The sequence below is a fragment of the Pungitius pungitius genome, chromosome 18 (genome assembly GCF_949316345.1).
Source record: "Pungitius pungitius chromosome 18, fPunPun2.1, whole genome shotgun sequence".
Taxonomy (NCBI): domain Eukaryota; kingdom Metazoa; phylum Chordata; class Actinopteri; order Perciformes; family Gasterosteidae; genus Pungitius; species Pungitius pungitius.
In genome coordinates this window covers 10,971,702-10,997,307 of record NC_084917.1, presented here as the reverse complement: position 1 = coordinate 10,997,307, position 25,606 = coordinate 10,971,702, and the positions used below count along the sequence as shown (strand labels likewise).

General features: G+C 41.3%; 1 protein-coding gene across 1 annotated transcript in view; it reads right to left on the bottom strand.

Annotated features, from left to right (window-relative positions):
• Nucleotides 1-542: 542 nt before the first annotated feature.
• Nucleotides 543-25,606, bottom strand: part of cntfr (ciliary neurotrophic factor receptor) — a 169,926-nt gene continuing 144,862 nt past the window's right edge. Inside the window, exons 7-11 of the mRNA XM_062558887.1 lie at nt 19,038-19,201; nt 8,363-8,431; nt 8,043-8,157; nt 3,271-3,397; nt 543-1,936 (exon numbers count right to left, since the gene is read on the bottom strand). Of these exons, the coding sequence (XP_062414871.1) occupies nt 1,936; nt 3,271-3,397; nt 8,043-8,157; nt 8,363-8,431; nt 19,038-19,201 (476 nt within the window). The 3' untranslated portion in view covers nt 543-1,935. The remainder of the gene's footprint in view (nt 1,937-3,270; nt 3,398-8,042; nt 8,158-8,362; nt 8,432-19,037; nt 19,202-25,606) is intronic.

Below are 25,606 nucleotides of genomic sequence, written 5' to 3'. Positions count from 1 at the left end.
ACATCTGTGTGTGACATCTCAAAGAATACAATATGATATAATATATATAAATGTGATTGAGGTGATTTGAAAAAAAGCAATGAATAGACCACACTCCCCTATGATAAGAAACCATCTGATGATACAGTTTTGAGAATAAAAAAACCAAACGTGAGTAGAGAGTTAGAGGCGCATTATCTGCAATCAGCAGTCAATGAAATCCCAACATAGCTCTTCTGAATCTGTAAATTAACTTTTACCATCAAGTCAAAGTGAGAACGAAATAGCACACGAGGATGGGTTTGGGAAACCGGATAATGAAGCGGACTCGCCTAATGCAGAATCCTTCAGTAACAAAGTTCTGCACATCCCTGTTATTCCATTAAAGAGAAAGTCTCCACAGCAGTGGAAAAAGAAGGTTTTCCCTCTTTTGCTCCTGGATCGGCGCCTCTCCACCAAATGAATCCGCATCCCCAGGTCACAGCAGGAAGAATAACGGCCCCCATGTAATTTGTTCTCACTGAATAGGCTTCAACGTACAAAATGAATATGAGGCCAGAGTGTCATCATTCATTGTGAAATGGTCACATTTAATGGTTGAAACCTGTCATTGTATATACATCTATAAAAAAGACCCCAGGTACAGGTTACGACATTCTACTGCTAATACATACATTATTATTATCATTAAATAATAAACTTTTTGTTCAATGTTAAAGTTACATATCATAGTTTACAAAATATGAGCAAGGAGAATTAAGCCATTATTAATGTCTGAAAGAAAAAACTAAAATCCTATATGTGTGTTTGTATTATCTGTCCATAAGATAAAAAAAATACAATAAAACAAATCAATATTCATTTGAATAACATAATATTAACTGGTGATATTGGCTATTAAAATGGAAACTGCAAAAAATACATTTTACTGAATGTTTGTAAAGGCGTCAGAATTCGGGAAGCAAACTGTTTTGTGTCCTTTTATTTTACAGCACAGAGCAGAATTCAAAACCAACATAGATCCTTTATTTCAATGTGTCAATAACCAGGTTTTTCGGCGTCGAACCAAAACAAATGGGTGGCCACAGAACTGTTCAGTCTCAAAATCCACTTTATTCATGTATTTTACAATCCAGGTCCTCTTTGCCAGTGGTGGAGAGCAGAGTGTAAAGCTAAACGTATAAATAGCCGGGCTAAGTCTTTGCTGTCCTCACGTTGATCAAAGCCCCCCCGCTCGGACTCAGAGACACAAACTGAGCTGCACGTTTCCTCAGACTTGTATCACGTTTCGTTTGTGTGCTGTTTGAGTTGGCATAAATTGAGTGTTTTTTTTTCAATTTTTTACCCAGGACACAGTGGGACAGGGGCTTCAGTGAAACGCTTGGGAACCTTTGTATTTGGGGATTTGAGTCTTTGGCATGACGATATAGCTGTATGGGCACTGCTACTGTTACTACACACACAAACACACGCGCAAATACGCTTGACATGTGTGTGTGTGTTTGTCTGTACAGTGCTGCAATTTTAGAAGGAAGTGAACATTAATTCATAATCAATAAAGAAAATGACTAAAAAGTAGTGGGGGGGGGGGGGGGGGTGTTGTCATCTGAAGAGTCAGTTTTCTTGCTGCGAAGGAGAGATTCCCAAACCACACTGCTGTCCGCTAACGCAAAGTCTGCCGCGGCCGACCAAAGCCACAAGGGGGGTTTTATAAGACTGTTTATGCTGCTGCTGTATATGGAGCACCTTTCAAAAGAATCTCTGGGTCTCCATTTATCAAAAATGCTGAATGGCATTATCATTGTGTAGTTTCATGTCTAAGTAATCTCGGTGAGTAACTGAGTGATGGACAGATATGATCAATGCACTGTATCCTGGAAACAAGTGCAGAATAGAAAATAGACCAGCCTCCTCCCCCGCCTCCTCTTCATCCTCCTCCTCCAGCTCCTAGTTAGATCTAAAAGAGAAGCGCAAGCACAAAACAGGCATCACAAGCTGCTCCTCAACAAACCAGGGAATCGTCTATTTTGTTGATGATGTTTTTTTAGACGTACCCCTACATTTGCTACTTTTTAATCGGTAGTCACACTGCCAGTAAATGTCTGGCGGTCAATTCATCTTTCTATAAGCGAGGCACCTATTCCCAACCCAGGACCATCATCTCAAGCACCAGCTGGCCTATTACACGCACCCATCTGAGCAGCTGTCATTGGGAACTGTTTGGAAAAGGGCAGGAACTGTCAAAAGATACTTGACAGGTGGTCGGATGAACTGTACTTCAATCAAACGCTTACCGAAGCGAGACGGGGGGGGGGGGGGGGGGGGGGGGGGGCCTTCATGGTTGTTCATTCAGTGCAGAAATACTCTCCAGTTCTGATACAACGGATGCTATGGAAGCCTCCTCAGGAGCAGCCTTTGTCTTTTAGAACAATCCGCTGTCGCCTCGCCTCAACTCGAATGCACAACTCGAATAAACAACTCGAATGCACAAGGCTGACTTTGTGTAACCGTTCGCGCCTCAAAGTTATCTAAATCAAACCAGGTAAGAGGTTGAGAGGAGATAAGTCTCTCTGGTGGAACCACTGGGATACTCCTCAACTGTGCATTGCATGTGACACAATCATCAAATGCTTATTTCTTTATACAAAACCTTCATCTGAAAGTAGATGCAAGATAAACGTATTGAAGCAAAAAAAAGTATATATATATATATATATATATATAAGAAATATGTAGTAGAATTGACAGAAACCATCTGTGATCTGTCATTGAGGGGATCGAGTGCTGTGTACAAACAGCACGTGAGAGTTACCAGCTCACCTCGCAGGCATCATAGAAGGGCCACATATGTGTTCATCGGCAGGTGATCAGTTGGATATGCAACAAGGTTTCGTGTCATTTGGTTAGTGTGCTATTAAATGGCTTCTGTTTTGGGGATCAAATAAGGTGCAGTGTGCGCTTCTGTGAAATGTACATTCATCGTTAAATGTCTACATCATCGCCAGGAGACGCACTGTTACGGCATGATTTATAGAGTAAAACTCGTCAAATTAATGAAATGGGACAATCTTGCATTGAATTTGACCTCAATCCCTTCAGGGGCTCTACAGAAAAATATGAAGCGGAACGTCCCACTGGGTCATAAAACCAATTCACCCAATCGTTGTTTCTCTCCTTCTATTAAACGAGCTCCTGACATCAATAGAACTGCATCTATTTCCAATATGTGCCTGGCAAATTCAAAGATGAGGGGTTTGTGACTCATTACAACATGTGCGTGTCTTTGCTCACCACATGAAAAGCAGCAGCATTCCTAAAAGCAAAGGGGAGAAAAATGTGAGGCGTCTGGCATCTCTGTCCACTGGAGAACTGGACTTTTGTGGTGCGGTGGAGGACGGGATGGGGGAGGTCTTAGTCTCTGGAAAAACAATCAGAAAACACAATAAGCCTTACTGAGCATATTTCATGGAACCTCCTCTTAATCCTAGCAATTTCTCATTGGTTTTCAGTTTTTTTTTCCTGTGGTCATACAGTGTGGCACAATCATTTATTCCTGAGGGCCAAAATACTCAAAACGTCGTATTGATGAATGGACACTGAAAAGCACTCATCATACCGGGAAGCAACAAACAGAAAGGATAACAGCGCCGAGTGGAATCAATTCTAATCTGCAAGCGCAGTCAATATGAGACTTGTCAAATGTAGTTATGAAGGGAACTGGACAAAAAAAAATCTCATTCACACTGATGGCGTGGGGAAAGGGAGAGAGGGAAGGACATAGGCCGAGCAGCATGGATGGATAAAATATGGAGAAAGAAAAAAGGAGAAGAGAGAAAGGGCTTAAATCCCTCAGGTAAAGGAGACAGAGAACCGAGGAGGAGGCGCATGAAGCATAAAAAGGGGAATGTGCATTGCAGCAGTTAATATATTGCTGATAAGGACTGTCTAATACACACTCTGAAAATCTACCCCTTTACACATGCATAATATGCTGGATATTTAGATTTTACGGAACATAAGCAGAGCTATAGACCATCTTAAGTCTTGACTTCCTGAGACTCGACAGCAATTAAACAGTAAATCAATGACAGAAATCCCTCTGTGCTTAAGCTGTTTTACTGCATTTGGTTTTACATAACTTGACAAATAAAAATATAAGTTTAATGTTTTATAAAACAGATGCAGGCAGCACAAGATATTAACTCATATATTTTATAACTTAGTCTTCAACCCACAGCATTTTTCTTACTGGAGAGAGAATATGATTTCCCTCTCCCTCTAATTAATGACTGTTGGGAAGTACTGTGTTGGGAGTCAGGAAGAGGCAGCCAGGTGTGAAATAGCCAGAAAGAGAGAGAGAGAGAACTAGGACACATTAACCATGTTCAGCAGCTCTGTGCAATACTTCCCTGCCTGCAGCACAACATTTTGCTTTGGAGTGGCAGAGGAAATAAAAATGATGCAGACACAAGTGTGGTGGCGACGGGGAGACACAATTATGGGGGGTACGTTGACGTAACAAGGTAGTTGGGGACAGCGAGACAAGACAATGGCGTGATGGGGATGTAGATGAACAACCGCGCGGAATAAAAACAGGTGAAGAGAGCGAGCAGAGACAAGAAGTCAGGGGAAGATCTGAGAAATGAAGGGAAAACAAGGATGGGTGCACTTCCCTAAAGTGGAAGTTGGAAGTCCAAGGCTTGAGGATGTTCAAATACAAAGACGGTTAAAACACACATCTGTGATCATCCACACTATACTATAGACTAAACTCAACAGAGGAGCAGAGTCCCATGAGGGAGTGAACAGAAACATTGGAATGATAAATCTACCACGGAAACACAGGGCAGAAGTCTCCTGCATAAACAATACAGTAGGTCTATCTTATTTATGGCCCTAGGTCTTATAGCTCTATGCCCATGAGCCTCAATTACTGTTGCTATTGTATGAAGGAGCCCGTGTGAGGTGCTGATCAGAGCTGTAAAATGTGTTTTTTTTTCAGAAAGGAATGTACAGAACTAAACAAGGAGAGAAAGCCAGCAAGGCCAAAGTCATCCAACATTGAGCAATGGTCCAAAAGGTTTTTTTTTTTTTTTTTACAAAGCCACATACTGTATATCAAGCCCACACCTCCCCTTTTGGCTGTGCCCACACCTAAATTCTACGATTAGTGATGGGATGTTTTGTATTGAAATGCGCCTTGTGAGTTGTAGGTAAAGCTTGTACCTTTTTACGTTCTAACTCAGACACTAAATATTTATACTGCTGCTTCTTTTTTCTTATCTATTGCAACCTTGGAAGATCTGTTTATGGAGAAACTGAATGCATTAAATGACACCTCCCTCCTGAATACTCTATGTCACCTTACACAAAGAGTAGTGGTTCTCCTATGAAGTGGAGCCAGCACGCAGCAGAGGAGGACCTTAGCCAACCCGAGCATTCGCTTCAACATTTAGCTGCGGTTTCTGCTAGTTAAGCATTTCTAAATACATCCCGACATGAGGGATATTTGACGTGATATCTAGTGTTACCCGCCTGGTGCCAGACGGGGTCCAGTTTCTGTCTCAAAGAGCGGGCGACACGTGGTTTATCTTCGATGACTGTAGCACTAAGAATGGCTGACCGTGTCGGCCTTTTGGTTGGTGGAATGAAGTCTCTGCGCAACGGTCCAGTCGCTGACGGTGGGATTTATAAATGTCATCTGTCTGTCACTGCGCCAACCTTTTTGGAGTGAAATTTGGCCATTGATGCCAGCAAACAGAACAGGCACATAAGGGCACTTCTCCGTGAGGTTCGGACAACCCGTTCCTGCCGATGCACAGACAGAAACTGAAAAATGGGGCAAAAAGCTGGAGAAGGGAAAGACGGGAAGGAAATGGAGAAAGCGCAACTGCGTTTTTAGACTGTGAGCTACACGATCAATAAGTCACAGGAAGTCATTTCATTTCCTATTTGACTTATTGTTCAGTGTGTAGATGTCAACAAGCTGGTCTGCTGGAGTTATCATCGGTCCACTTGTGGACAGGAAATATGATGTTTCCCAACGGATGGGATTCATGATGTGTGATCGTTCCAATTAGAGAGTGCAAGCTGAATAATTACGTGGTGGATTTAAACATTTTTTTTTGATAGGGCCCCTGTCTGGACATGAATGCTATGATTCATGAGGAGTCTGCATGAACCCTGAAATGTGGAAAGTTAGCTCCTGTTTCTTACTTCAAAACTGAATCTATTTTGAACTAAAACTAACAACAAAATGGATGAAATGGGCTAAAGGTAAATGGGAATGACAACCAAACCCTGAGGTGAATTCATTGGTATTAACAAAGCAGCTGCAGATGTAATCAGTCATCCAGCAAGCAACATCTGTAAAGAAAGTGGCAAAAGGCCAGATACAGAGATGGGTATGAAGGGCGAGGTGAAGAAAGATAAGAGAGAGAGTTGTAATCGATAGACAGAGAGAGAAAAATACTAAAAGGGAGACCTGGAATAAAAACAGAATGAGAGGGACAGAGAGAAGAGGACGAGGAGAGAGCGAAGGGAAGCAGGGAGGCTGCAGCTGGATAGAGAGGAGGCATGAGGAGAATCCCAATAACCTCCTGATCTTTATTAAGAACATGAACAATACACTGTGCACTGAGTCAGTGTCACTGCATGTCATCAGAGGGAGGTTCTGTGTATGTGTGCCTTAGAGCACGCCCCATGTTCTACGTGTGCTGTTTGGCGGCTTATGTATTTAAAGTAAGCACATTCAGTGCTGACTGTGATGCAGCGCTGCTCATGGCCGTCAGGAGTCACTGTTGGACTGTGAAGATGTTGAGAAACGTGGACGCGCAGCGTGGTGAGAGGAAGGCAGCAACACGGACTGAATCTTTCCAGAGGAGGATTTAGAATCAGGTTTGTATCGCCAGTTAAGTTATTACAGGTAAATTCCGTGGTTAGTCTCAGGCAGCAACCTATAAATAAAAAATCTGTACTCAAACTGATTTCTTTGGACTTGTTATGAGGGTTATAACGTCAGACTCAATGCTTCCAGAACTGTATTTGACCGCTTTATGTAGTTTGAACCCATCAAGAGCTGCAACAAATTCATTGACACTTAAATTGTTTTTATTCTTTTTGCCAACGACCACTGGTTGAACGTCTCAGTTTGCACTGTGACATCACAGTAGGGTTTGGTTTAAGGTGCAGAAGCAGCAAAGTGTTGTTTAACCACACGCAAAACTCCTACATTTTGCATCAACGTTCTGTTGTTCCCTGGTAGCCTGATATGTAACTGGTGATGGTGTAGAAGTGTGTAAGTGCGTGTGCCCATCAAGGGACACACAAGATGTGATGATCTGTAATGAATTTTGTGTTATACAATCATTCCTCATGCATACGGCCGAGGAAGTGAGCACTGAAAGACGGCTCAGTGTTCCCCCGGGCCTTGTTCGGGCGCCCAGGTTGATGTTTGTCGATTTGTCTGCAGGCTGCTCAATCTTGCAGCTTAAGCTGCGATAAAAGTTTGAGGCTTTCAAATGGTCGTCGTTTCCTCAATTTAATGATAAAGAAAGTTATTAAACAAACCTAATTTCATACCTAACTGGCTCAGTAAATTGACTGCGTGACAGCCGACAGGCACGTTATTGGAATGCTATATTATCATCGGAATGATTTCTTCATCTGATGTACTACACAACGGATAAATACCAAACAGCATTATAGAAATACTATTGTAATATTTGTACATACATGCAGTAAAACAAAATCCCTTTTGTCCCTCTTTTTTCTCTTTTAAGTTATCTGTATTTAGCCTCTTTCTTAGAGAAAAGCTTTTAGCCACATTAGCAGAAAGCAGTGATTTACCACTAATGTTCGAACTATAATATCCCAAAAGCTATTGTTTTGGGTGCAATTACATTTTTGCACGGACAGGAATGGACCCGGAGGATGACCCCTGTTGACTGACACTTGTCTAGTGTAGTACTTGGCACCACATTTAGGAGAAGCAGCCATTGTTTCAAGACCATGTATCCTAATGTTCAGGTAATCCTTTGACTTTGACTGAGGCTCTAACCCACCGATGGGAATGTCGACTTCGGTTGTGGAAGTAATTTGCTCCTCAATCCAGGGAGTAGCATGCACAGCAACACTCCAGTCACTCCATGTTCCGATCTCAGTGTCCTTGGCAGCCACCTATTGAGCACAAGGGCAGTGTTCAGCAAATTAAATGCATCCTTTAATATAATTCAGTCGGAAAGTATATTTATATATATATACTAAAGAAATATAAATATATAAATATAAAAATATGAATGTATAGGTACATTTATCATTCATTTCTGATCAATCCAATTGTTTCCATTAGTGGATTACTTTAAAACAGGAGATTTTATATTACCTGGATGATGTATTCCTTCCCAGCGTAGGCGTCGGTGATGATGTGTGAAGTGCTGTCAGACAGCTCCACCTAAAGTGCCAAACAGGACAACAGGTGATCAGTTTAAATGGGGGCGCAGTCAATGTCCATTATATTTTGAAATCTATTCACATAGTAGCTAATAAATTGTGTACATTGATTCCTTCTGTTTGAACGGATTACAGTGATGCCAAACACCTTGAATCATGAAAATTCTCGGCCACAAAAGTCAGGAACAATTAACTGGTCAGAAAGTGATACCAGTCCCCTCATAGCTCAACCCATACATGATGTGCTCATTGTAGCAATCCTAGCCTGCGCCTTTAATGTTTAATGACGCGTAGATTCAGCTGTGGAATACACAATACAACTTCTATTTGGTGCTTATTTTTTTATAACAGCCCTTTAATTTTTTATCTGGGCATAGGTCATTTTTGTTTCTTTATCCCTTCTGTGGTTTACATTTCACCCTTGAATTGATTAAACGTTGAACCCCCCACAGCCTCCATGGACATACCAACAGTTAGACACACTTGCAAAATACCAGTGGCATAATTGATGATTATCCCACAAAGCTTTGGCACCAATGCCACATAATTGTATAACACAATGTAATGCAAGTCAGCATGTGAAAGGCTTTTGTGCACACTAATTTGGAAAGCTAAAAAAAAACTGAAAAAAAAATGTTTCTAGTGAGGGGAGTGACTGAGAGGATGATTTGCTGCCTTTTTACTTCACGCTTAGTTTTGTTTGAAGTTGAAATGATTTAGTGACAGGCCTATTTCCCTGTGCTGTCTACCAGGCCAACACACACACACACACACACACACACACACACACACACACACACACACACACACACACACACACACACACACACACACACACACACACACACACACACACACACACACACACACCTAGTGTCAGTGATTCAGAAGCAATCTAGAGCTTGAAGTTATCTGATATTTCAACAGTTAGTTAACAAGTAGTGTTTTGACATTTGACATTAAGGAGTATATCGTGAATACAGACTCGAATGTTGTACAAAGCAACACAATTACTTAATTTCATCCATACAATCGAAAGCATATTAGAAGAGCAGACAAATCTCACTGAATGGCGTCTTATTTTTAGAGAATGCTACAATAATAAATCTTCTACTTGTTGGTGCACATTCTAGCTCCTACTATCTTCTGTAATGTTATTTATGGTAATGTTTATTCTCGTTTGAGTGTCAGCAATGGTAATTGAAATTTGGATGAAACGTCTAAACAATCCCGCCTTTGTAATAATGTACACTTAAACACCTTAAAATCCATAAGTCATACTAAAAAACAACAACTGTCTCTTAAACACTTTTGATACCTCTGGAGCTGCTCAAATAAGCACTGACTTGGGATTATAAGCCAAACATCTGTGAGGGTTCTCTTTGTAACTTTACCGCGAGCATGCACATGTGAGAACACACACACACACATGCACACACACACACACACACACTCTCATTTTTGCCAAGCACCGGCTGTAACCAACCCTCAGATCAGTTTCCCTTTTAGTTAAATCTAGAGTAGATCTGAGGCATAAACACCCCTCTCTGTCTTCCTGTGATCGCTCTCTCATTGCTGCCTCTCTGTATAGTTGACCCTTCTGTTTTCAACTTTCCCCTCACAGCCTCTCTCTATATGCTCCAACTCCGTGTTTCTCGGCGCCTCTCTCTCTGTTTGGATTGAAGTTCAGGCTTTTTGCTGAGCGCTACATTTATAGGCTTGATTTCATTAGTGGAATGCAATAGTCCGAGCATGTGTTGCGTGTAAATGTTGAGCTATGTGTGAGTGTGTGTGTTTGTGGACAAACTTTGTGTATAGAGTGCGAGTGCATGTATGCATTAGCAAATGTGTGTGCAGCCTTTGAGGTTAAAACCTCCACTGTTTATGTGTAGTCCAACCAGCGTATCGAACCATAGCTTCTATCAGCATTCCTTTCTGACTCTGATGTGTGTGTGTGTGTGTGTGTGTGTGTCTGCATACTGATTTCGACCGTGTGAAAGCTTGTGAAAGTTCAGCCAGACACGTACGTCTGTTTGATTCTGCGTGCTCATGTATTTCTATGCCAGTGCCGTCATATTTTTGCATGTTTCTGTGCGCACTTGCATTTGATATGAATCCAAAAAAGAAAACACATAGATCAGTTTGGAAAATATTCCTTCTTATATTTGGGTTTGAAGTCAGAATGTGTCTGATGCATTGTTGTTTATGTCTGCGAGGCTGTGCACATGTATGTGAACCATGAATGTGTTTATATGTGAAGGGGTACTGTGAGGGAGTAAACGTATACGCAGTAAACAGATTGCACATGAACTGAGTTGAGGATGGATGAGTTGCTGCATTGCCAAGTAGCTAGTGTGAGCATCTCTTAACATCATACAATAGAGGGAGAGGGAGGGGAGGGGAAGGGAGGGAATGCACTGCGAATCCGTGAGGGAAAAGGGGAGATAGATGGGAGAAGGAGATGCTTTTAGTAGAGGCTGTTATTACTGCTGCCAAAAAACGCTGTCAGATCATTCACTCTGCAGGACCAGTGTGTTTGGGCAATGGTGCTGAGGGGTTGTATATTTACTTGTTGCACATGTGTGTCTGTGTGTGTATTGTTTTTACCTCACATCTTTAGAGCTAATGTATTGTATAGCAAGGTGCGTAGAGCTCTTAAGAGAAAGAAAAAGTCCCTCCGGACACACAAATATTTACCTTGTCGTGTTCCATTGACTCAGTCTAAATATTATGTGATCAGTAATTCAAAGGTTTAATGCATTAAAAATAATAATAAAGACCCAGAATTTCTGTGAGGTTTTCGTGAAATTGTCTCATATCCTGCATAAACACCATATGTCGGCTCATTGTAAAGAGCATATGAGAGCATGAATGTTTGACAGTGAAGCGGAGAAGAAAAAAAAAGGTGACGGCCTGGTATTATTGCAGGAATCCACAAGAGAGGCAGCACACCTGGAATTTTGAACCCGTTGAACATTTATGGAAATTCTAATTGTTGCTTGCTCCCTAAACCAAGTTTAACAGCTGCTTTATAGTGAAAAAAACAAACATGACATAAAAGCCAGAAGCCACAGTTTAAGATGAGTGCTGAATAAAGATTTGACTTGTGCCTTAGCTTGAACCAGCTAGCTGCTGGTAGCAACGGCACCAACACAGTCATTCTGAACAACCAGATATCAGAGTTGAGTTGTATCTACTTGAATTATTATTTTAGAGTGGCTTAGAGATCCAGTAAACACACACAAACACAGTTTCGGGCTACTGAGCCCTCACACGTACACAAACACACACAGACACACTCTTACACACCCACGCGCACTCTTCAAGAGCCTTTACAAAAATCCAGACAATGAGAGGGGCAGAGAGACGAGATGTGAACATTCCTTAGGGATGGCATAAGGAACTGTGAGAAAAAGAAAATGACCCATTAATTTTCACACATCCTTTATTTCCCCCTTCTCCTCTTCACTTCTTTCCTTTCCTTCTTATTCTCTTCCCTCTTTTTTGTCATGCTCCCTAATTACTCCTTCAAAATAACCTTCTTTCTTGTGCCTTCTTTAATCATCTTATGTTGCGCTCGTGTTAACCTTTGCAATAAAACTCAAACAACTTTCCCACTTGGATCAATAACGTTTAATCTTACTCTGATGTTTTGGAATTAAGAAGTAAGGAAGGAACTCCCGCTGATCCCTATGATTACCACCACCAACAGGGCCCTAAGGGCTCCAAAGCCCAATAACTTTACATAAAACACAACTATGCAATTAGAACCTGCACCTGGGGGATTACACTTGCCATGGTATATTTTGTCATCTACACCGAATATAGACGCATAAACTATGGGATGCAGCGCCGTATATTTACAGTGGGTCAGAGATGGAAATTAAAATGAGTAAAGAAGAACAGTAGGCTGACAACAGGTAAAAGATGTAAAGAAAGAGAGGTGTCGAAGGACAGAAGTCTATGGACGAATGAAGAGACTAAGGATAGAGATGCAAAGAAGAGACAGTCGTAGAAAGCGAGAGAGAAGGATAAGCAGAGAGAGGGAGACATGGGGAAAATTGGCGTCGATGGTCAGATCTAATCCAGTGAGCATGTCTGTTGTCCTGGAAAGGAAACCCAATTATATGGCACTTCCACTGGCCCGATGGCGCTGTGTGTGTATGTGTGTGCACCGAGAAGGTTGGTCTCATTAGGTTGACTGACAGCTCCCATTTTTCCACCGCACACTCCTCCCATTTGAGAACACACACACACACACACACACACACACACACACACACACACACACACACACACACACACACACACACACACACACACACACACACACACACACACACACACACACACACACACACACACACGCACAGAAACACCAATACCAGGGGTAATTTCTCATACGGTATTTTTCTCTTTGAAGCCCCAATCGCCATTGCAGCAATTACTGTAAAAGGCAGCTAAGCCCTCCCGGCCAATCGAGAATCCTGAACTAGGCTTTGCACCCTTAAAAAGCATGTGGCAGTTTCATCAACAAAACGGTGTAGGAGATGTCTCAGCATTAACTGGGGTTTATGTCGGGAATCTCAAAATGTACTTCCAATTTGGATCAGAATTCATCCCTGTCACACCGTCACAACCTTCTTTGAAATAACTTTCTTTGGTTTTGTTAACATTTCTTTTTCTGATGGTGGTTCTCATTTTTTATGTAGATATATGTATATACAAACAAATCAAACTTGATTTAAAACAATTGCAAATGTTCTTGGTAACTGGCTCAGTTTGTACCACCTCTCATCCAATGTGTTCAATGTTCAGAATAGGTCTCAAACCCACATGACCCTGATTTCTGTGATTTACAATGGTCAATGGACTGCGTTTGTATAGGTTTGTTATGCTGAGAACATTGCAAAGCACTACAAAGTCTCCCATTAACCAACTTCATTTGCACACTGGACGCTACACGGCAGGGACACTTCCACACGCAGTTGGAAGAGGAAACTGTTGAGGGGTTATAACCGCTGTCAACCTGTCAATGTTTAATTGTGTGATGGGTTGGCTTTGTCAATGAAGTAAAAAAAAAAATAGGACTGGATGAAATGCTGAAATATTTATCTTATATTTGATGGACAGACTGCCTTTGGAACTGATTAGACTCAGACAGGAAGTTGTTTAAATCATGAACACTCTGCGATGATTGAATGAAGTGAACTGAAGTGACATTTTGTCAGAAAATCAAACCCATAAGACAAATGACACATCGTGTTAATTGAGATTAGACTTCATGTAGTATGTTGTCAAAGCCGGAGAAAAAGCATCCAATGAAAACAGCTGGCTACAGCACAGCGAGCATTGCGTAATATGCGTACTGCTCCCAAGCGAGCTCTCAATGATTATTTCTGCTCTGCGCTCTTTAAGGCTGGCCCCCTTATTTGAATGATTTGTCGAAAAGCATCTAATTGAATCATCAGTCGCTCGCTGAAATCATCAGACGGGCCTCCGAGTTGAACGATGCATGATAAGAGCTTAACCTGACACAGCGTGATGAGTGTGACAACACTGAGCGCCGGCTGAACCACGGTCCTCTAAGGCCAGCCGCGCTGCTCAGCTGGCCCGGCTCATCAGATGCTGTTGCCTTTGGGCAAAAAGTTGCTGCAATTACTTTCAAAAATGCCTTATATATGTGCAACATGTATTACATTTTCCACCAATACTGTTCTTTGGAATGACCAAGGCTCATTTTTCTTTCCAGGCAGCTGCATTTTTTTATTCTTGTCGCTTCTAAACACTCTAAAAAAAATTCTAGATCTGAACTAGAGTGTGTGGACTACCAGGTTTCAGTTTATGCAACTGCCCAAGGATTGACATGCGGAGAAATACATCACGTGAGGCAAAGAAGAGGTCACGCACACTTACACAGTAAGACCTCCAAAGCACCACAAAGAGATAACGAAACTGCAAACACACAACAGATAAGAGGACCATATTCTTCATATATGTTCTTTTACTGTTTCAGTTCTCAAATATCTCTTTTGTGAGTTTTTTTTACCTCCCTTTTGAGTACCACGCTGTGCAAAAATCAGATTTATATAAAATGATGTACATCTTTTATTAGATTATGTTAAAGCCAACAGACTGCACAACCCATCTGTCTGTACCTAATATAAATAATTTAATTCAACTTTGACCTATTTTGACAGAAGATCTAAATGATGATAACTTCCCCATGTGACAGAAATGAAACCGTCTGCTGTGTGTGTGTGTGTATATTTGATAAATGACCTGCCCATGCCAGTGTCCTTTTCCCCAAAACAAGGTCTAGACATTTATCATGAGCATCCATAGATACAAATAGATGGCTTGAGGGATTGATGGTAGGATAGCTGGCTAAATGGGGGGGGGGGGGGGGGGGGGGGGCGGTATGACGGCAGAATGCTGAGACCGGGGAAATGTTAGAAAGTGGAAAAGGTGAACAGGACGAAATCAGAGCCCCTGTTTAGCTTTCTTGATGTTCAATGTCAAGTTTTTCTGTGTAACTCTCTACTTTTAAATACATTATACTTATGTGAAGCTACTTATAATCACACACATACAGATCCTTGCAAGGGACAAAGGGAAGGAGAGGCCCGGATGAAGGGAAAAAAAGAGGGAAAGAAAATTATACTGGGTGAAACGGCAACAAAGACAGGTGTCTTTGTTATGGACGGTTGCTGCACATACTCCGCCTCCTTTCCCTGTGCCGTCCGCTCCAATTGTTATGTCCCTCTTTTTCTCTGATTGTTTGTGTCTGCATAAGCATTTCAACAGTTTGTGTGGATGTGAAAGCTTATGGGTGGACAACGCAGATACACACTCTGCACATGGACTGCACAAAAAATAGAATCTCCAACATAACAAAGTCTATTTTTTGTCTTAAAACCATTTTATTTTAGAATAAATAATAATCAACTTTTGATACTTTTGCTATTTGTGGTCGTACCTTGAAACAAGAGAGAATAAGGTTGACAGCTGCATGACAAGATTATTATGAATCTTTTTTCTAAATGCATGAAAGAAGATCATAGGCTTTGGAAACATTGAAATGTGTCCCTATTTGGCAGACTTTGAGAACTTGCTAATGACTTGATATGATGGAGATTTCTCGGTGAGATATTATATATATTATTATATGTGCTCTATGTTTTGCTGACATATGCAGCTCTTTGATCGCATCTGCATGTATCTTCATTCTTGCAAGTGAAAGAACAAGACTTTGTGATGGTGTGTATTCGTTGGTGTGCGTACGGGCATTTAGGTGCGTGTGTGCATCTGTACGAGTGTTCCTCTCCGTCGGTATGGGTGTTCCGTGCGTGAGAGCGCCTGCCTGCATTGTGAGCTTTCTGTGGAGTTCAGCAGCATCCCCAAAGGGCAATTACAGCCCAGCAGATGCAGTTTCATCCAGCAGAGAGAATATTGAGCAATCTGAAACGGTTCTTATCACGGTCGCTGGACCGTTGCCTTAATTGCACTGAGAGTTTGAGTTCACGTCTCACTGAAGGGACTTTCAGGGCGGCGTGGAAATGAAGCAAGGCCATGGGAAACAGAACAATTCACCGGCTGAACATTTACATGCATACTGATGTATTTTACAACGGCGCTTCTTTCACACAATTAACTTTTTATTACAGATTTCAGTGAATCTGTCAGACCTGCCATGTTGTGTGGTGTACGTAAAGTAAACAGACGCCCCTTAATGCAGTGGAGGATCGGGGCAGTGCAAGGACCACGATAACCACCAAATTAGCCTTTTGAATTTCTCAAGTGCACAACAGGGACAATAACATGCACTGCTGATCGTTTGCTCCGCTTCAATTGAAAGCTGTGGCACAGATGTGTCAAGGATGTGCCTCGTCATGAGCAACAAGACGGCATATCGCGTTGAGTCAAAGCACCATATCGACGAGTATGATACATGTTAAGGTTCCAGTGTCGTACAATTCCTCTGTGTGTTGCCCTTGATGTACTGAAACTGAGCTTTTCTTTACTCACCATCTCCACATTCTCAGTGTGTTTGGGTTCCAGCCAATTGACACTAGACCAGAGACTGATAGATATAGTAAGAACCAATTGAATAAATGTTGACAAGGTATTATATTGGTTAGATCTGAAGTGTCTTTTGAAGTCCTTGCTTTACACACTTTTAAGGCTTAACATATTCCAGATTGTTTTCATTCGGCTCTTTTTTTTCTTCACTTATTTAGCATTTATTTATCTTCATTTAACTTGAAACGCCTTGTTATCAATCGCTCATGAAACTCTTACAATGTCGTTTTTTCAAGTCTCTCACACTATTATCCACAGTGTATATATGTATATGTATCTTTCTATTTGAAGCTACGTCTCCATGTGGGTATTTCTCTTTTTTTTTCTCGACTTACCTCTCCTATCCAACATCCAATCTTCTCTCTACTTTTACAATTACATTAGTGTAAAGCTTCTATTCACAGCATCTCAGTTCATTTTTCTCGCCCCCATTTCTTGTCCCTCATTTGAGGATGGTCCCCTCATAACTAAATTCCAAATGCTATCTATTAATGTCCATCTCACTTAAATACACTGGGTTCTCTTTATGGTGTCTCCCAGGGTTTTGGTAGCCATCCACGCTCTCCTCCCTCTTTCAAAAACCACCACCCATTTTCCTCCTCCTGTCTGAATCTCCATCACTCTAAGTATCTGGGCCAGTCGTGCCTTCATTTCTCAGCAGGATGGATGGTTTCCCCCAAAGATGAATCTGATCACACCACCGCTTTCATTTATAACTCGACACACATTTCAAAATCTTACACCTGAAAGCCATTCTCACCCAGCTCTGCTTTCTAACCACATTAAATTCCTCAGTAATACTAACCACTTCAATTAGTATTCAACCTCTGAGGCTATAGTGAATGAGGGTGATATGGGGCCAATAAACATTGCATCTGATTTTTGGCAACCTCATTTAACTCCACCTCATGATTGATGTCGCAGCCTTAAAGCCAAATGTTTTGCACAACAGTGCTGCTCCAGTCATCACATACGCAGGTTGCAGTATAATCATTGATCAGCTCTAACAGCCGTCGCACTGAAAAGATGCTTTAATCAACAGATATGTATAAAGAGTTGTCTGCTCATAACATGGCAACACAATGATGCGTCAATAGGGAAACGGCACATGCAATGGTGGGCTCTTCACAGGTATTCAGAAGGGGTGGACTTGGGAACATTCTAGTTTTAGGGCATTATTAATTTATTCTGTACCATGAAGTCTATACTAGAGAAAAGATGTACATGGCTGTAAGATTAAGCAGAAACAAATTCAGCGTCTGATAGTTGGACTGAGTTGACATTTCGTTTGCAGACACTGTAAAACTGAGCAGAACTTTTGAGACGCAGGAATCAGCTAATCTTTTAACTTGATAGATCACTGGAAACATAAATCCTTTTAATTGCAGTGATTCATATAAATAATAAGCCCCTAGTCAATTGCTGGGAACTGACTGCAAGCAGCCTAATTAGGACAAGAATTCAATCAAGAATGTCTTGAGGGTTTACTTATCGGAGTTGCATTAACAAAATGCAAAATATCTGAATAATTATTTTATGTTCATTCTACAGAAAAAATGACGCAAACAACAATTGAAAATACCCTCACATAAAGACGTTGGAGCTACTGCTATATAAAATGCAAAAACAAAGGAAATACTGATCGAGTGAGGAAATTGGTGAAGGATACGTGCTGGAATGGAAAGAGCGAGAAAGACATTGATCTTATGTGTGATTTTCCATGTGATAGTCTGTGACTCGAGTTCTTGGAACAACACCATTGCAAATCATTGGCGGGCACAATAATAACGCTGCAATGTTAGACCTTCGTAGAGAGAGCTTTGATCCCAGGAATCCTATAGTGGACACATGTGCTTTTACTATACAAAGCCCTGAGGGATCTGAAGCTAGAAAAAACAGATACAGTAACACACACCAAAGAAGCTGAGCAATTATGTCGGTGTGACTAGGGATCAAACTCAAACAGACACAGGTTGGATCATTTCACATCTAACGGCTAACTGGTCTCAGAGGAAGTTCTCTGAACAAATAACTTTAGTCTCCTTTTCTTTAGCTGAAAATATCTCAAAAAGTCCTTTTATGTGGTTCGATGAAAAAAAGGTTCTAGGTAAAAAAAACAATTCATCATAATCCAAGAACATTTGCCATTTGCTCTCGAGAAATATAATTGCAATGAGGTGAAACTCTATCTGCAGCCTTTTGCTTGAGGACCCCTATTTCCTGAAAAAAAGTATATAATACATGTTCCTTAGAGCCCTTCAAATACTATATAATGAATCATAATCTAACAGTGTTTTTCAATGTTGACCTACAGCTTTTGGGAACGGAGCTGTATCTGGATCTCGTGAACGTTTATCACTTCCTTTACTCACTGCATAGTTGCAGCATGTGTCAGACAGACTTCATTCCCTGTGAATGTGTTCCGTTTACTGGAGTTTATTGTGTGAACTCTCTGTCGGTCTTTGTATACCCCCCCCTACACACACACACACACACACACACACACACACAGCAGCGCTACTCACATGCTGCCACTGCTCTTTGATGAGAGGCCGATATCGAAGGAAGTATTTCAGAGGGAAGTTGTCGATGTCGGGCCAGGTGGCCGGGCTCTGCCAGGACACCTCCAGCCTGCGGGCGTTGAATCGGATGGGGGTCGCTGTCACGCGCTCCGGGGGGTCTGGTTTAACTGGAGGAGGAGGAGAACAATCATTTAAAGGGGAACCCACACAAGTTCAGCATGTCTGGGAGCGGTGCGTACCACTCGAGCTACAATGGTGATGCTGCTAGTGGTCGACCTTGAAACAAAGCTAGTGGCTGCATCTGATACGGCTGAATATGTTTAAAAAATAATACATGTGAGGTCAATTTGTATTGTGCAGTTCTGGAAAAGGAGAAACAAAATGTTTTTGTCCAACATTCAGTTACTGCTTGGCTCAGAAATCACTTTTCGCTCCACTCGCTAACGTCAGAACATACCACCATAATGCAGCAGGAGGATTTCTGCAGTAATGTCAATGCCTTTTGGCCTGAAACTTCCACGGATTTGGGAGAAACGTGAGCGAAGGAAACATGAGGGAAAAGAAGGCCTGAGATGGAAGGAAGTGTCTAATGAAAGATGCTGGATGCAGATTTTTCAAACATTGAACCTAGTTGGAACTAAAATTCAGGACCTTTCACCACATCATCCTATGGAAAATAACTAATCAGATAGAGGATGACATATGTCCATTTATCAGTGAAAGACAGCACTGAGGACTGTGGGACCGGCCCCTGATGTAAAGATAAAGAAGTATACATTTTGTGTTTCTGAATACCTGTCAACTGAGAAAAAAACACACAGACAAGGAAATTGAAAGAATTTGATTCAATGCTTTTCATAAGATATTGAATGACCCAGTTTTTGTTGGATCACTCACCAGGGAACACACTTATCTGCCACTTCCGCTACAAGAAACCTTTTCTCATGCATTCAATTACAATAGAGAATGAATAGCAAAATGTCTGATAATACACATTAAGATAAAGTAAATGAGGAGGAAATCCTTTTGGCAGAAACATGCGGTTAGGCACATAAATAGACACAGACACAAGCGACACAACAGTCATCTCTCTCAGTATGACCTTCATAGAATGAATGATGAAATATAAAAGACCAATGGAGACGATAAAAAACAGATAAAAACCGGCCGACAGCTTTCTCCCCTGAGAAAAATATATGAATCTTATTGTGACCTTCTTCAAGTAAATGTGTAAAAAGATGAAATAGGGAGTGAGAGAAAGAGCAGTGCATAGAGGCAGAGTGAAAGGGAAGGGAAGTCACTGGAGACTAGGGATCAGAAACGCATCCTCCTTGTCTACATCCGATTTGTCCAACAGTATGTAAGGGAAGGAAACATGTGCAGGGACGGAACAAAACAGAGATGAATCTGTGTGGGTGGGGGTTCCCAAAGGTTTTTAAAGTATTCCGTAAAGTATTCGACTTGAAACAGAGTATGAGCTTTGTGTTGCATGAGTAATGAACACGTCCTCCTTTTGAAGCACTTCTATTACTCCTAGTGTGCAATGACAGAAAGGACTTAATCAGAGGTGGGGGCTTCGCTGACCACACAGATGAAATGTATCTGAAACATGGGGACTGATTATTGGGCTCACATACGTTCAGTGTCCATCTTTCTCAGTTAATTCTCTGCAAATTCTCAATCGCCGACAAACAATGAACATCTTTTAGAAAAAAAGGTGTTGTAATGTGGCAAAGAAAAGTGGTTGGGCCTGCTGTGTCCGTGCTCGGCCTGGAAATGTCTGTCTTGACTCCCTTGCAGAGGTGTGGACTCGAGTCATGTGACTTGGACTCGAGTCAGACTCGAGTCATGAATTTGATGACTTGAGACTCGACTCGACAAAACGTACAAAGACTTGCGACTCGACTTGGACTTGAACACCGATGACTCGTGACTTGACTTGGACTCGAGCCTTTTGACTCGAGAAGACTTGCTACTTCCCATGAAAACTGGGGGAAAACATTTTCACACCACCGCGCCGCTCTGTTTATCTGCATCTGTCAAAAAATTGTGCGCCACCTGTATGCAGAGAGCGCGCGCTGCCTGCACGACATCCAATCACTGCAGTCCATTTGACCGTATCAACGAGACAGCTCGTTCATGGTTACAGAAATCGGGATTTTTGAACCCGGATTCAGACTCCGATGGAAATCCTCGCCAACATTATGTCAACGTCCGTTTTAAAGTAGTGTAATGAGCTGAGTTAAAGTTATTAGTTAATCAGTTATGCAGATGTTGCATGTGTTCACGTTATGCTGTTACCAGCTGTAGTTACGCGAGACAACCCGAGTTTTGGGGGGCCGTGTATGCGGAAGTGTTCGTTCGGCGTGGTGACGGCCAACAGTGACCGAAGTTGAGTTGTTTTATATAAATAAATGCAGCGGAGTTGCAAGCCAGTCATCGCCTCCTTATTTACGCTGCTGCATTGGGGTGAGCGTTACAGTATTATAACACAGTCATAGTCCATCCACCATTACCCTTCCCTTCGTAGTCTAGGTCTGTGAGGCAGCGCACCATCACCCAGGGTTCCCCGTCCCCACTATAATAAAAGGACTCGAAATGACTCGAAACTCAAATGGTACGACTTGTGACTCGACTTGGGACTTGCTTCGTCTTTGACTCGACTTGACTCGGGACTCGAGGGCAATGACTTGAGACTTGCTTGTGACTTGCCTAACAGTGACTTGATCCCACCTCTGCTCCCTTGACTCTGTTCATTCCTATTTGTGTCTACATTACTCTTTCCTCCTTCCAGTCTCGTGTTGCAACAGTCACTGCAGCTCGATCCTTCTCTCTGCGGGTGATGCAAGTGAACAGGTATACTGTAACATAAAAGTCTTAACTTTCAAACAGCTACTTGCGGGACCATTATGTTCACTGTCTGCAGAAAATGGAACAAGGGAGTGGGAGGAACAAGGGCTAACCTTTCGTTTTCAAAAGAAAAGTGGCGCTTAAAGGCTGTCCTGGTGGATAAAACTGTGCAGCAGTTAAACAGAAGCATGCAGATGGAGGCTTCGCAATGCAGTACATCATTTGAATATCTCATTGTAGTGTTTCTAAAAGCATTATTTAGCAGTATCTAGTTATTTTACTGACTGCAGCGAGGTTTGTATGCATTATAAAAAACAGGACATCTACAAACCCTGTAGCTCCTCGCTGCCACACACCAGATTTATTTTCAAATAAATGGGCTTCCAAAAAGAGAAAAGGGGGAAGCTATGCATAGTTTTAAAGCAGAACAGGTGTTTTATGGCAGCATATAGCACTGCAATTGAAAACATGAGAAAAACTGATGAAATGGAGTTAAAATTCTGTTAAAATCAGGAAAACGGAAAAAAAAGGAAACCAAATGCTCTTTTTTAAAACTCGTGTTGTTGTGGAAGTATGGTTCAGTTGCCCCTCCTTAACAGTCACACATCAAGGCTCATTGTTTTTCATCAGGAGTTAATGTTCTACTATACATGGTATATACGTAGTAAGATGAAATGGTGTAGCTTTCTTTAGCAGGTTTTTTTACTAAATAATATGCAAAGCATGGCAGTAGCAGAGCTCAAATAAGGTTCCTTTAATGGACATAATAACACCTGCTCCCATAAACAATGGCTAGAAGTGGTACATCCTTAACTCACATGGCTGCTGTCCTATTTGTTCAAAGCTACGACAGGCAAAAAGAATTAATGGGAATTTCAAAAAGCTCCTCACAGAGTTCTGTGTCTCTTGCTGAATGAATTATCGATGACATAAGTTCCCACATCTTGAAAACTAAGAATACAGAGAGCGGTTCTATACCCGTACCCTAACACACACACAATTATCATTGTTATCCTGACTACAAAACAAACAAACAAATTGAATTTCAATAAACGGAGTCCCTTCCGGTTTGACAAATATTGCAACAAGCAAACACTTAAAACGATTTACTTTAAAATGGCTGCATAAATATTCAACAACAAATCAGCAGTCAGTGAAGTCTTATTGGAACAGCAACAATACAATTCACCAGGGTGTTGCATTTAAGTATTTAGACTGCTCTCATTAACCTCTTAATAAATCTTTACTTCTATTGATTGTAAGTCAACATGTGCCAGCTCCTTACCACTTTAAATCAAACATAAATGAAATCTGAATACAAGCAGCACATTTTCAAGTAAAATGATGAAAGTCAGAAGATGATTTAATAGTGTTGTAGTTATACTGCAGCTACATTCTCTCTTTGCAATTAGGCCGCAGTATATTCATTGTTTTTACAATTAATTATTTATGTAGTACTTAATCATTCTCATGTGGGCTAGTGTCAGAGTTGACAAAAAGTGTAAGTAAAAAAAGCTTTAACTTTATACAAATACAAGATCAGTCATTGTTTTATCATCTTGGCAGAGGGAACTTTAAGTTTCATCATTTGATGAGTCTGAAACATCTGTGAGGGTTCTCTTTGTAACTGTACCGCGGACATGCACATGTGAGATCACACACACACACACACACACACACACACACACACACACACACACACACACACACACACACACACACACACACACACACACACACACACACACACACACACACACACACACACACACACACACACTCTACTAATTTCATCCCAGCTTTGGTCCGCTGAACAGGGGCGGTTGAGAATCATCCTTCTCCCACGCAGAATTCAGAAGTGCACCAGGAAGCATGAAATTGTTTTATTTATTTACGATCTGCCTCGTTGTCCCTGATAAGGAATGTGGCTTACAACTTGGAATGGCATGGGAAAGACTTTTAACAATGCAAGGACAAGGAGGAGAGGAGATGAGGAGAGCGAGAAGGTTTTGATTTTAAATTATCCCAAAGAAAAAGTGTCTCAAATGGGCAAGTTACTGTTCTTGTTTTCAAGGTTTATGTTGCTTTCAAATCTCATTGTTATCAATCATTCATTCATAACAGCTACATTTTGTTATCGGTTATACTAAAATAAAAAGAAGCAATCCCATAGCGCATTGCGCACAAAGCAAGCAAGCTTTAGCCTGACAGGAGTCTTATCAATAAAATGTGCTGTAACGTAAAATATAACTAAAATATTTAGACAAATCATATCTGAAAACACATTGTGAAAGGGTCAGCAAAGTTGGATGGAAACATGGACCACTCCTAACCAGAAAGACAGAGGTAATACATCAAATGAGAAGTAGAGTCGACTTCTTTTTGCAACAACAGTAGTTATTAGATATAATGCATGGACTTGTTTCATACACTTTAGTATTGAACTCACTTTGTCAAAATCCGAGGTTAGTGCCCAGCTTAAAAATATACTTATAATAGTGTGTTTAATAGTGTGTATGATAGTGTGGACCGGTTCTTCACGTTTGAGACGATGTGGCTGGTGATACAGGAAAGCAAGAGCGGAGGAAACAGGAGAAGACGTAGTACAGAGTTGAATGTAGGGCATGTGGGCATGAAAGAGAAGGCAGATGGAAAGAAAGGAGCAGTGCTATCACCAATAGTCGAGGGATATTTCCTCAGCCAAAGCGCTAATCCGGCTAGCATTAGCATTTTCATGAGTCCTGTGTCCGGGGCTTGGCAGAGCATGTCAATGCCTCATTTGGTTACTTATGTGTACACACACACACACACACACACACACACACACACACACACACACTCTTTTTCTATACCTCACCCTCTCGGCTGACACACTCCACACAGCCCCGTTGGTGTGTGTGTGTGTTTAGGCGCTGTGCACACCCATATCGCGCTCCAAGCAATACAAGGGAGCTGAGGACTGCTGGCAGCACTTCCCTTATCTATTAAAGTACTTCTCATTCCTTCTTTAAAATGGATTTCTCCTCTTCACTGCTTTCGAGCCTGAGATGCTAGTGAATTCTAAGAGTCCTGCTATTGTGGAGTAGCCTTCTGTCGCCTAAGTGAACAAACCTTCACAATCCAAACTGCATTTCTTTTCAAACTACTCAGCACATTAATGAAGGTATAATTTCAGACAGTTTTATGGTTCTTTCTTATGTTAAATGAGACTAAATGTGCTTCTATAGCAGCTAGTGGTTGGATTATTTGGCAGTTTTAGTGAGAAACCAGATCTTTGATTTGTGTCAAATTCCGTCCAAGGCCACAATTACATAGTGTTTAGAACAGAAAGTGTAGGTAGCATGTTTATTATCTAGTCCCTTTGGTAATGACAGGGGTGCACAGAAAGTGGATTTCTTGCTAATGGACTAAGCAAAAAAAACACTCCTTTTAGCTGGTTGATTTATTTGTTTGCCCATTGAAAATCTCATTTTCTTTTTTTTGGCAAAAAGCATAACTGTGTGTGCAACAAATCTCCAACGGGAACAAGAAGTCAATGAATTCCGTTATCTGTGGTCAAACACATGTGTTAACATCCTCAAAGAGCATCTTCCTTCTCACTTTTAATGCCAAATATTTGTCAATCTGTCCTACATCTGGTAAGGATCCTACATCTGGTAAGTTCAAATAATGAGCTTCTTGTATTTTTTTCATGAAAAGTTTTGATATTCAACAGTTAGAAT